Here is a 13,186-nt window from a genome sequence, read left to right as displayed (position 1 = left end):
GCCGGGATAGGCTTGAGCACCCCCAAGACCCTCGTGAGGATAAAGCGGTTCGCGTACTCTGGTTTCCTCTCACATCACAAAAATATTCATGATAGATTTAAGATTGGTTTAGGGCATTAAATTAATGCACTCATAACATATTTTCCCTATAATTACAATTGGCAGCAACTCCCTTGCTGAGGTTATATTTGGAGAAGCGACATCTGGCATTTGTCAATGGCCACATCTGTGGTAATATACGTGTGTGTGTGCACGAGTGTATGTAGCACATACACAAACATCTCACATCAGACATCAAAAGCACAATTGTCCAGTCAGTGTTCGGTGACAAAAACACACCTGCACAACAATGGATGCTTTTTAGGGCCAAATCGAGGTTCCCACATTCGCCAAAAGATGCCCCCCCCCCACACACAAATTATAACATTTCCTGCAACTGGCAGGGAAATAACACACATCTCTGAGAATAGAAAAGCAACAAACTTTCACATTAGAATGTAATGAGAATTTACATTCTTTTCATTCAATTCATGAATTTACATTCATTTCAATTCCGCGTGGCGAGGCGCACGCCCAAACACAAGAGCATGCCCTCTCTATGAGAATGATTATGATTATTATCCTGCCTTTTCACTATTGACATATCTTTCAAAAGAAGCACTGTGTATTTTGGGTAGTAAATTGTTTACACACGTTCAAAAAAACTCCCCCAAAACAGTAAAGTGCCTTGAAAAAACCCATGCCACTGAGTGATTAAATGGGGTGCTCTTACCGCTGTGTCTCTGCACTGTACTGACCCCTGCCCACATGATTGACAGCACAAAGTCGGAACTGATAGGTCCGGGCAGGTGTTAGACCACCCACTGATATGTTGGTCACAGTGGGATCCACCTCGGATAGGTAGACCTTCCATGGAGAGTCTGAAGATACGAAGGGAAAAAGTAAAGGAATTTAAAAATGGAGAATGTCAGGTTTGCTTTTTAGGCATCCATAAAAGCATGCAGAAATAAATAGAGAAGACACCCTTCACCTAGCAAGCTGCATCTATAGCGAGCTGCACAAGCAAACATATTGCTGTGTTGATTTAATGACATTCTGTTAACCCTTGATTTGGCAAAATACTGGATTTGTACATTTGACTAGCCTGACCAACCACTTACAAGCAATGGTGATCTACAAACCTTTTAGGTTTAGCAGTGTGGGTCTAAATTTGAGTGAGCAAGTGCGCAGGGAATCGTCATATATGATGGCATATATTCCTCGTAATTTCAGTAGCACAAGAAAGGATGTAACATCAGATAAAGAAGCACATATGTACGGAGTATTTTCATCAAGCTATCATTGTCATTGTCTGCTTTTACATTAAGAAGCAGGAGACAGATATGCTATTCTCATATCACTGGCCACTGGTGAATTTATTTGAATGGCAGGCATAATGTGGATTGTATAAAAATGAAGCCTTGTCAGGCACCATGGCAACAAAGCTATTGAGTGAAGTATAATATGAATATTATTAGCAGAAACCCCAAGCAGCTAATATGTCATTACTACGTGTGATTGCACATATACAGAGCAAATATGTCCATCTCTCAACATCAGTAGGCTCTCTGTATTCAGCCCATTCACACGTTTTTCCTTCTTAAGATATTTTTCACGATAAATGGAAGCATTCAAATAAAAGCTTTTAAAAATAAGTCCCTTGCGTTCTTCTAAGAAGTGAAGGCATATTGTATAAATATTCACAATCTTCTCACAGATAGAAAAACCTTTTCCAGCACCTTATAGTGCCCTTTAGAATGCCTGGAGGGAAGTCTCACATTGTAACTCATTAGTTCTTATGTTTTAAAATTCTTACCATTTTGTGCTTGTTGTTGTTGTTTTTCTTCTTTGTGAAAATACTAACAAAAATGCCTATTATCCATGGGCAGATCAGTATAAAATTTTCAGGGGAAAGTTTTAGGTATGTATAGAGATTGATCCTCACAGCTGTCTTACTTTTTTGTCTGTCTCAGGACTGAAAAATTACATTAATTGAAAAAAAAATCTACTCCACCATTGTTCATGGATTAATATGAAGGAAAATTCAGTTGGTATAGTCCAGATATGTGCATGGAATGATCCGGGGGATCGGAGTATGACTTTTATTGTATTTTAATTCAGGGCTGATTAATTATATTAATTTTGGACTTATAGTATTCTATGGATTTAGAGTTAGCCAATCGAGTTTTAGGTTATGACTAATATTCCTATAGCTTTATTTATACAATATGAATAAGATTACCACCTAAATTAGTGGTCCCCAAACTATTCCAAAAAGGACCGCAGTAGGTGTGGGTTTTTGTTCCAACCAATCTGGTATCCTAGAAGTACAATCAGTGAATTGCAGTCAGGTGGTTCTTTTTTTCAGCAGAAACCTCATTGGTTAAACTGTTTGTGCTGGATCGGTTGGAACAAAAACCTGCACCTATAGAGGCCCTTGAGGAGCGGTTTGGAGACCTCTGACCTAAATACTGAGAAAAATATAAATTGGGGAAAAACAACAACTGACTTGGGAGTTTTCCACAATACAATCTTGCCAATGTTCTGTTTTGAGGGAAAAAAAGAAATATAAGGGCCCTCAAGGCGTACACAGATGGTTGCAGCAAACTTCATTAAATTTGGTCAGGTCATCATTGATTTCTTGGTTATTATTCTTGGTTATTGGTGGTATTGCACTAATAGGGTGGTTTGCTAACTGCCAATAACAGCCTAACACTAACCGCCAAATTACACACATGGGGAAAAAGAGGAAAGGAAGACGAGAATCAATGTTATCAGTTTATGGTTACAAAGTTGTTACAAGTTTCAACAAGTGAAATTTAAGGCTTTGTAATAACTTTTTTTTTGAAAACCTAGAACAGAATTGAATGACAAAAACATAGAAATGATACGGCCAATCTCACCCAAAAATCAGTAACTTCTAAAATGTAACATCATTTTACAGACAATGCAGCACAATTTAAAATTTAAGGAATTTAAAGCGTAGCTCAGGTGATCATCTAAAAAATGGCGGTTTATATACGACAACGTTTTGAGAAAGCAAATAGTAATGTTCTCCGTTTCTGGATGACCAATTTTGACAATTTTTAAAATTTAAACACAACAATGATAGGATGTTGTGTGGACTATATCAGTATGCATGCTTCACTCTATAATGAACTAGGAAGTCGAAAAATGTAGTTTTACTATCGACAGGGCTGCAATATGGCTGAAGCACTGCGTATCGGTGCCTTTGTATCTATTCTTTTTCATATCACCATTACAGATTAATTGTGAATGCATTCTAGAGTGTGTTATAGTGTGTTCCTAATGCCATTAAACATAATTTCCGGAAATGTAATACCTACAATGACTTTACAGTCAATTACATTATACTTTGATTTGAATTCAATTTGTTTTAAAGAACCCGAAGGAGCCCCGTCACATTTTCCCTTCTTGGTCTAGATTGATTTAACAAATTCCTAAACTTGCACACTGTGGTCCGCGCTGACACAAAATTAAAGGTAACAATGTACATATTATATCAGATTATCAAACTTTGGGAATTCTCAGCATATTCACAAAATGTAATGTAAGCTCAATTTAAATACCATCCAGAAAACCCATTTTGCAATGTGTGCATGGGTCAGGAGGGATGGATCTATTTGAAAAAAGATGTGCCACAGGACGAAATATTGCAATTTGGAAATATCATATCTCGCCCCATACACACATTTAAGTGCTGAGTTCATAAAATGAACTTTTACATAAGTTAGTTGCAAAGTGTGTCATTGTGGACATAACAGAAGGAGAAATGAAATCATTGCAGGCATCTGGTCACTATTTTCCCTAATCCTGATTTTGCACTATGTGCCATCTGAAAGTGTTGCACCCCTCTGTTACAAACATCTGTGCTGACAGAGAGACAAGAGATAGCAAGACAGAGAGACAAGAGATAGCAAGACAGAGAGAGAAACAGAGCCAGAGAGAGTGAGAAAGAGAGAGTGAGAGAGAATGAGAGAGAGGAGAGAAAGAATTGAGTAAAAGACGGAAGGAGACACAGAGAAAGATAAACGGAGTGAAAGACAGAGAGCAAGAGAGAGAGAGAGCAGAGCATATATAGGCAGCATGGCCATACATTTACAAAGCAACAATAATATTCCCCATATGATGGCCTTATAAATGAATGCATGTCAGTTCCTGCTAGACAGCAGGTAAACAGCTGTTTGCTGCTCTGGGATTTTGAATTAGCCTCCCAAACCCAAATGTATACGTACTGTTCTCTGAGAGCTCCAACAGATAGTAGAGAAGGGGAGAGTTGCCGTCAAATGGACGTAGCCAGGAAAGCAGGACTGAACGGGAATCAGAGTCATTGAGAAGTGCCACCAAGGAGCGAGGGGAGTGTGGCAGCTCACTGTGTAATAGAACAAGGTGACAAAAGAAAAGCTGTTACTTTTAGACAAAGTTTTATCCTGGATATGTTGCAAAGGTACTACCCTAAAAAAATTGTTAAGATTTTATGATATTACATATGGCGAAAGACAAAATGATACTTTGCTGCAATGAAAAGCAGCATCATATTTATATACATAAATATACCGAAGCACATATATAAAACAGACACACAATTCAGGGTGTCCCCTGCCTGATGCCCATAGTTGCTGGGATAGGCTCCAGCACCCCATGACCCTTGTGAGGAAAAGCGGTTCGTAAAATGAAAGAATGTATGTAGTATATTTTTACGTGAAAAGTCAGCATCTTTAGTGCAGCAGAAGCAAGAATTGGAACAATGTGTTGAGATATGCCACCTTTTTGTAATAGGTGTTTTTCAGCACTCCAATGTAGTAGCCAGCAATAAGAAAATGGAACTGCAGCTGTAGTTAAGATCCATTAATTCATTCATTCATTTATTTTCTGAACCGCTTATCCTCACAATTGTCACAGGGGGTGCTGGAGCCTTTCACAGCTGACTTTGTGCACGAGCTGGGAGACACCCTGAATTGGTAGACAGCCAATTGCAGGGCACGAGGAGACAGACAACCATTCACAGTCACACTCACACTGACACTGACACTCATACTTAGGGGCAATTTAGAGTGTTCAACCAGCCTTCCATGCATGTTTTGGGAATGTGGGAGGAAACCGGAATACCCGGAGAAAACCCACGCAGGGCCGGGAAGAACATACAAAGTCCACACAGGAGGAGGGACCTGAGTTTGAACCCAGGACCCCAGAACTGAAAGGCAATTCTAGCACAAATGTAAGTATCTAGTAGAAGAGAATGAGGTTAATATATATATATATATATATATATATATATATATATATATATATATATATATATATATATATATATATATATGTATTATACTTGCACACATTTTAAGTAAATAAGGACATATAAATTGATTTAATCTGGATTACAAAAAAATATAATTGGGATAATTTAATTCTCCCACCATATCAATGTCAGCTAAAGCATAATTGTCATAATTCTCTAAAAGAAAGTGATTGGCCTTTGACTTTCCCTGCTTTATCTCCTTGGAAAAATCATAATTGTTAAATGTATTCAACACAGCGGTTGGTCCAACCTGGGATCCTGACATTGTAGCTGGAATTTGACCGTAGGCAATTCATGATTGTAAACCCCACTTATCGGCTGAAAATCATCTTAAGGTATCACAGCCAATGAGTTAAAGTGCTGCAAAAACAGATGGCTAAATGATTGTGGTTTCCAACGATCCCCTTGTGTTGCTCTCTGAACATCAACCTCAGCCTTGGGATATTATCTTGTCTCTTTTTGTTGTCGCTTATAAGTCATTCCATATTTTAATACTGAAATGATTGTGAGGATGATGATGGCAGACAGATGAAGGAGATGTTAAAGGTGGCAAGGTGCCGGGAGGATACAACAAAGAAGGACGAGAGGAAATGAGATTGATGTTTTCTCCTCAGAGCTGACACGACAGGATTAATTAATGGATGAGCATAGAGAATGTTGGAGGATTTACCTTTGCTGAGGCTACGCATACACGCATGCAAACACCCACACGCTCCTCAAAAGTGACGAACACATGGATGGGCCTTATGAGAGTTAACCCAATAACCTGCTGGTAATTAGTCTGTCTCCTCAGCAGGCGGCGTCTGTTAACCTCCATGACCCAATGATAGCGAGCTAACGAGAATGTCACTCTCACACACGCGCCAAAGTCCTAATTTACCGTTCATGTTTTTTTTATAGCCATAACATGGAGCCACTCAGCTTGACACATAACCTCACTATCTTCACAAAGAATGCAGGCCTGGATTTCTCGCTCTCCTGTAATTTTCATAATATAGCACAAGTAGCACTTACTAATACAACATACAATCGGTGGCGCGAGTGGTTAGCGAGTCGGCCTCACAGCTCTGGGGTCCTGGGTTCAAATCCAGGTCATGTCCACGTGTGGAGTTTGCATGTTCACCCCAGGTCTCCGGCACTCCGGTTTCCTCCCACATTCCAAAAACATGCATGGTAGGCTGACTGGACAGTGTAAATTGCCCCTAGGTATGGGTGTGAGTGTGCATGGTTGTCCTTCTCCTTGTGCCCTGCGATTGGCTGGCCACCGATTCAGGGTGTCCCCCGCCTTTGGCCCGGAGTCAGCTGGAATAGGCTCCAGCACCCCCGTGACCCTAATGAGGATAAAGCGGTTCAGAAAATGAGATGAGATGAACATACAACTGCTTATTAATATTTATGGGCCCTATCTACGAGTGTTCTATCACAGTGCCACTAATGAGTTGTTGTGGGTAAAATAGGCTTGCAGCTACATGTAATATTAGTAACTCGTCAAGGGGGAGGCACTTGGTGACACATTTACACATTAAGCTCGATGTAAGTTTGAAAAAACATGAAAAAAAAAACACTTCGGAGCCCAGAATATCAGAACAGCGGGATGGATGTGCTAATACTAGCTCACCATGTTACCTGCGAATGTACTCTTTGCATGTATTAAGACGCAATAAACCAAAACATCTTCTTGTTTGTCAATCTGCCAAAGTCAGTGCTCTTATTTAATTTCTGATTATCCCAGCTGACTTTGGGCACCATGGGGCGGGGCACACCCTGAAAGGAGACGGACAACTATTCACGGTCACACTCATACCTACGGGCAATTTAAAGTGTTCAACCAGACTGCCAGGCATGTTTTTTGGGCGATGAGGGAGAAAACCAGAGTACCCAGAAAAAAGCCATGCAAGCCCGGGGACAAAATGCAAACTCCACACAATGAGGACCAACCTGAGAACAAACCCTCGACCTGGCTCTGAAAATGAATGAATTATTTCACAGTTGGTGGTACTCCAACTGCAGTATCCTTACTACAACTATCGTACTATGTTCATCCACAAAGCTTTCAATATACAGCTGGGTCAATATTTCTTTCTTGTTTTGTTTGTTTGCTGTTGTTGTTATGAGGGTAAGCAATTTGGAAAATGAAGTTAAAACACTGGGTTGTAGTTAGGGTAATCAGGGAATGAGCAAAATTATCCCTGATCAGAATTTGTTAACCTAGAGGGCTTTGAATGCTTTAGATTACGAGTGGAGCTTTGTAGCAGTCTTATGATCCATTTGAGGATTCACCATGGGAAAGGACATATGAGGGTGAGCTTATTGCTACTTTTTGGCTAGAAGTTGCCCTTTTTAAGTAAACACTATTTAATCTGCTTGGCACAGTTCTGCTATTTACAATTGTCACATTCCCATTAGCCAAAGCAATAAAACTTGCTGTTTTCTGTTTAAATCCTAATAAAGTCTTCCTTTTCTGTTATTAGGAATGAGTGTTGTTGGCTTACATGACTTCCAGACGCACAGAGCGGGAATCGTTGCCAGCCTTTGAGATCACAGTGCAAGTGTAATCCCCAATGTCACCTGACCATGTTTGGCCTATGGTGAGGGAGCCCAGGCGTACAGCGACACGCCCACCACTGGTGGTAAGTATGGGAACGCCGCCTCGGTCCCACTTAAACCTGCAACAGCAAATATATTTTAAAATACTTCCTCATAGAGAATGAGGTGCAGTCATTAAACTGAATGCGCTCTCACTTTCAAACTAACAAGCTAGTACCTGATATTGACTCTGGGGTCATGTGTTGCGTTGCAGGCCAAAAATGCTGTGGTGCCTTTGATTACACGCAGATCAGATGGGGGAACAGAGATGGCGGTCCGACCTGGAAACAATATAATGATTACTGTGAGTAAAACAACAGTCTAATGGAGTAGTTACTATCTTACAGCCGTGCATGACAGTATCAATAGAAAACAAAATATAGCTTTGAAGGTCGCAAACTATGGACACTTGGACAAAAACTACTGTGCTGTCCAAAAGTTGCTGAGTCGTTCCTGGCCTATGCAAAATGGCATTATTTCTAATGCTGTTGATCTAGGACTTAACAAAATTACCCATTAAGAATGTATAGATCACTTTTGGAAAACCTTGTCCTGGAACAAAACAACACACACACAAAAACACTTAACCCTCTTTGTCATTCTTGCGTGAAAATATATTTTTAGGCATGAAAAGATCTGAGAACCTGTGCATTTTAGATTACATAAAGAGAAAAGGGAAAATGTAAATCCACAAATGTGACAAATGTCCAAGATTCCAAATAAATGTGTGAACATGATGTGGTGAGCATTCCAAATATGACCAGTGAAAAATCAATTCGTCACAAATTGAGGCACGAGTTAGTGAAGCAAAACGGTAAGAGGACGTGCTTTATCTGCAGGAAACAGACACCCCTGTGCTTGTTGCTGTCTCAAAAGTGCTGAGTATATTGTATTCAATTCCACTCATGAAAAGGGAATAAAAATGCACGGGTGCACAAGGGTGTGTGAGAACGTCACTGGCTCATTCACTGTGGATGAGAGTGATTTAGATGAATCACCCTGCAAAGAAGCATTGACGGCGAGCATCCCACAGCCGCAGGCCTAATCGAATCCTGCAGTATTTAATGTGAAGCTAGCAGAATAAATGTAAAAATGAGCCGATCGATACGTTTAGCGGCCACTCAGTCGTTCTCTTGCCTGGCCAATCAGATGATTTATTCGCTATCGCATCTCCCCGTGACATCGATCGTCAATTGCACGGCTGTTTGCTATGCTGAAATAATTCCAGTGGACAGCGACGGCTTAATTAGAGTTCCACGTCCGTTGGGCAAATACCAAATACATATTGAAGGATTTCACATGGCTGCTTCCTTGCCAAGGACGTCATGCCCCTCCAAGTTTGTCATGTATTTTATACTATGTATAAATGTGTATTTCCACCAACTTTTTTCAAGGCCTACTGAAGAAACTATCTTGTCACTACGTTTATTACAATATAAAGCATAAATCATAGGCTTTTGTGAATCAAGGTTGTTTCGTTGATTGTTGGCATTCAACAAAACACTGGTTGCGTTTTGTGCATTTATTTTTATCACGGCCAAAATGTCAGATTTTTGTCAGTTTGCTCTTTTGAGGAGTTATAAAAAACATAATCGACTTTTAGAAAACTTTTTAGAGATTGTTTGTTTTTAGTCCTTCTGCCTAAAACTCAGGGTTTGAATATTAGCTATGGTCTTTATGTGTGGAGTTTGCATATTTTGACCATGCTTTTTTTCCAGGTCACATTCCATTCAAATACATCAAGACTTTCAATATGGGTTAGGGTAAGCCCTTTTCAACTTAAATTAGAAAAACATTAATCCTTACAATTTTAAGAAACATTTTGAAATAGTTTTCAAGTATAAGTTAATACTGTCATCCTTCATGAAATGTAAAATAAACTAATAAATAAATGACACTTTGCTCTTATATATTCCTTAAAGAGTGGGAAGAGGATAGAATAGGTATGATTTGTGGTGATGATGTTACCACCTAAATCACATTTATCACATTTGGTATAAAGAGGCCGGGTGGGTGGACGGAAGGTGGGTAATTAAGGGGACCACAAGAGTCTGGGACACAAGTGGTCCACAGGTTCTCAGGCACAACAAATGTATAGTATATGTGTTACATGCTGTTGGCATCCGGATAGATTAAAACAAAAGTGAAGCCATAAAGTTAACACTATTGGTCTCTCTTTAAAAATAGATCATAGGGACATGTAGAACATGTGAAACTATGCGGCACGACAAGCAGAAATTCTGAAACGACAGACTTTTTGCGCCGTGAGATGTTGGAGACACCAATTTCTCCAGGTCGTGTCTGTCGGGCCAAAGACGGTCTTAGATCATCTAGTCTGAGCTGGGCATAAATCATACTTACTCCAAACAGTTAGCACGGCTGTGGCATTGATAATCTTCTCTAAATTAGAAGCTATGCAGGTGTATTCTCCTGAATCCTGAAAGTTGACAGGCTGAATCTGCAAGCTGCCTGACTGCAACAGGGTGAACCTGGGAACTTGCACGGAACCACTTGCTAAAATCTGCAATCCTAAAACACAAATAGGAAGACATTTAAACTATACTCACAGTAATACAATATACTGTAAGACATGCTCTATGAAGAAGATATCAGAAAGGACTTTTAGATCCAGACAGAATTAGTGATGGCCGACACGGCTGAAATTCTTGTGATACTAAATAAAGAATTTCTGAGGTCTTGACACCATCCAAAAGAAGCTGGAAAAATAAAAAAGAATGAGGGAATAGCTAGATAAAATGTGATTGCTGGAGTCAATGAGGGTGTCAGTAGTGATCGAGCAGTGGGGGCACTAACACCAAAACTGGGTGAATGGCTCCAGCGAGGAACAACACGGCTCAAAATAAGTGAAACACTAAATTTGAGCAGAGAATGGTGTAAGATGCAGATTAGAGTAAGTTGTACCCGTACGACCCGCTCGTAACATAACATAAACAAATTTAAATGAATTCGGATTACGATGCAGACACACTCAAAAATATGTTTAATCGAACCTAACACTAAACTTAATTCTAATTTAGTTTGACATTTTAATACCTTTCTTCTCCCGGGTTGGCTCTTTTTGCACCGCCTCCACACTGACTTTCAGTCAATATCGAGAGTTGTTTGAGTTTGTATTCCCTTCCAAATATTCCCAAAATGATGCACACAAATGTCCTCACAATTGAAAACGCACGACCACTTGCCAACGAGAAGTAGTCTTGTAGCGATCGCTCTGCCAACGGGAGCTAACGGGCTAACGGGGGGAAAAAAACACTGAAAAATGCAACGCTCCGCCCAGTGCTCGCAGCGACATTACAAAGAGGGAGTTGCGACCAGAGACATTATACGAGGGAGTTGCGGGGAGTGCCAGTGCCCATGATGTTCTTATGAGCAGCATCTCGCGTCCGCTGTCTGCTCGTATATCAAAATTTGTCTCATATCTCAAGATAAATATTTGCCCGAAATTTTACCTGTATCTCGAATTGCTCTTATTTGGGCCCACTCGTATGTTGAGGTACCACTGTAGTACAATATATCTGCTGCATCGAAACATTGTTCCCTTAAAAAAACATGCCAGGCAAGAGAGTGAGTTGCTCTCTGAAATCAGTTTGCAGTTGTACGTTTGCGTTTGTCCCTGTTGCTTATCACTTTTCATATGCATTGATTAACTGTCTGTATCCTTATGAAATACATGTTACCTTTCCTCCAGGTGATGGCAGGCTTTGGGGCGCCACCGGTCTGGCATATAAATACAGCTGTGTTCCCTTCAGTTACGGTTGTGTCGGATGGGTGCACAGAGAAGGTGGGAGGCACATCTGAAACAAAGTAGCAGATATGTTGTGAGCAAAAAATGGCAGGAAATGTTTTGGTGCCAGAGCAGAACTAAAAATGAATGATTCTAAAGCATGCATCCCTTTTTGCAGTGCTTAATACAGCATTTTCCCAATACTTTGTAGAGCAGATAATACCTTTCGCTGCAATTAAAGCTTTTATCATTTTTTTTCACACCCATTTTTAAATACATTTTCCACAGGATTCAAGACCGGGATGTTGTCCAAATATGAACAGAAACCTCAGTAAGAGATTCTATTTGTATAAGTCAATTCAGATGAATGACAAGTGCAAAGAAAACATGTTTTTTTTTTATGAATTTCTTCCACTACAATTCTTACTAATGATGAAGTTAGAGTTTGATTTATTTAATAAAGGTTTAGTACATAGTATTAAAGAACATATACATATTCATCTTATTGAACATATATATGTAAATATGTAAGATTATAGCCAAAGGCTAACTTTCACCTTTAGTCACTTGTGCAGGTTAAAGATAAAATCAATTAAGCATAGAAATAATGAGACATATGCACAATGGCTTAAGGAGAGAGAGAGACATGATTGTACAAAAAAAAACTTACTGGAGACAAAGAGTTGCGCGTGGGCTTGCGTCTCTCCAGCGAAATTGCGAGCAAAACACTGAAAAATTCCGCTGTCTCCTGGCTGCACTCGGCGAACCGTCAGGCCTGTTGCACTGTTGATCTTGTAACGGGGGTTGGCTATCATGGACAGGGGCAGAGCATCCTTGTACCACTCAATTCTAGGTGGGGGCACACCTATCCGCATATGAGATCAAAGAGAACATCAGATTAGTTCAGGGCTGGGGAAACATTAACACTCGAGGAACTACCTATGGCTTTTGAAATTTACAGATGGGCCATAAAATGAGCTTTATTTTTTTTCATTTTATTTATTTAAAAAAATAATGCGAAAATGAAATTTGCCAGGTACAATACTGTGATACTGTACTGTTTAGTAAGTGAAACATGATATATTACATGGTACAGTTACTTCTGCTTCATAGGGGCTTAAAAGTTCCGTCAACATTCAGATGAAACAGTAAATGATTGCCCTACTTTTCTCAAACTTAAGGTATGACAATTTTTGGGGGGGTACTTTGACCTCAATATGTATTTTTAACATTGCAAATCCCGTATGTTTCCATGCACATGCACAACCACTGCATGACTGATTTATTTATTTCAAATACAATTAAAAAAAACATTTGACCTAACAGCTCTGCAAACCCTCAACAATCTGGCTCCCTGCTCTCTTCTTCCATTAATATACATGTAGACATAATGACTGCTAATAATATATTGATTGCAGCCTGTCTGGTTGCTGGGGGCAGCTGACAAACACTGAATAAATTATAGCAGCAACTATCTACAATATGAGCGCCAGCCT

At 39.7% G+C, this 13,186-nt stretch overlaps 1 protein-coding gene across 1 annotated transcript in view; it reads right to left on the bottom strand.

Moving 5' to 3' along the window:
• The window catches only part of sdk1b (sidekick cell adhesion molecule 1b), a 226,628-nt gene that overhangs the window by 70,207 nt on the left and 143,235 nt on the right, over positions 1-13,186 (bottom strand). Inside the window, exons 11-17 of the mRNA XM_077604254.1 lie at positions 12,361-12,555; positions 11,644-11,760; positions 10,307-10,474; positions 8,124-8,226; positions 7,852-8,025; positions 4,296-4,432; positions 773-920 (exon numbers count right to left, since the gene is read on the bottom strand). Coding sequence (XP_077460380.1) covers positions 773-920; positions 4,296-4,432; positions 7,852-8,025; positions 8,124-8,226; positions 10,307-10,474; positions 11,644-11,760; positions 12,361-12,555 — 1,042 coding nt within the window. The remainder of the gene's footprint in view (positions 1-772; positions 921-4,295; positions 4,433-7,851; positions 8,026-8,123; positions 8,227-10,306; positions 10,475-11,643; positions 11,761-12,360; positions 12,556-13,186) is intronic.

The sequence above is a fragment of the Stigmatopora argus genome, chromosome 7 (assembly GCF_051989625.1).
Source record: "Stigmatopora argus isolate UIUO_Sarg chromosome 7, RoL_Sarg_1.0, whole genome shotgun sequence".
In the NCBI taxonomy this organism is placed as follows: Eukaryota; Metazoa; Chordata; class Actinopteri; order Syngnathiformes; family Syngnathidae; genus Stigmatopora; species Stigmatopora argus.
Note: the sequence above shows the minus strand (reverse complement) of the source record. Positions and strands in the feature narration are given on the sequence as shown.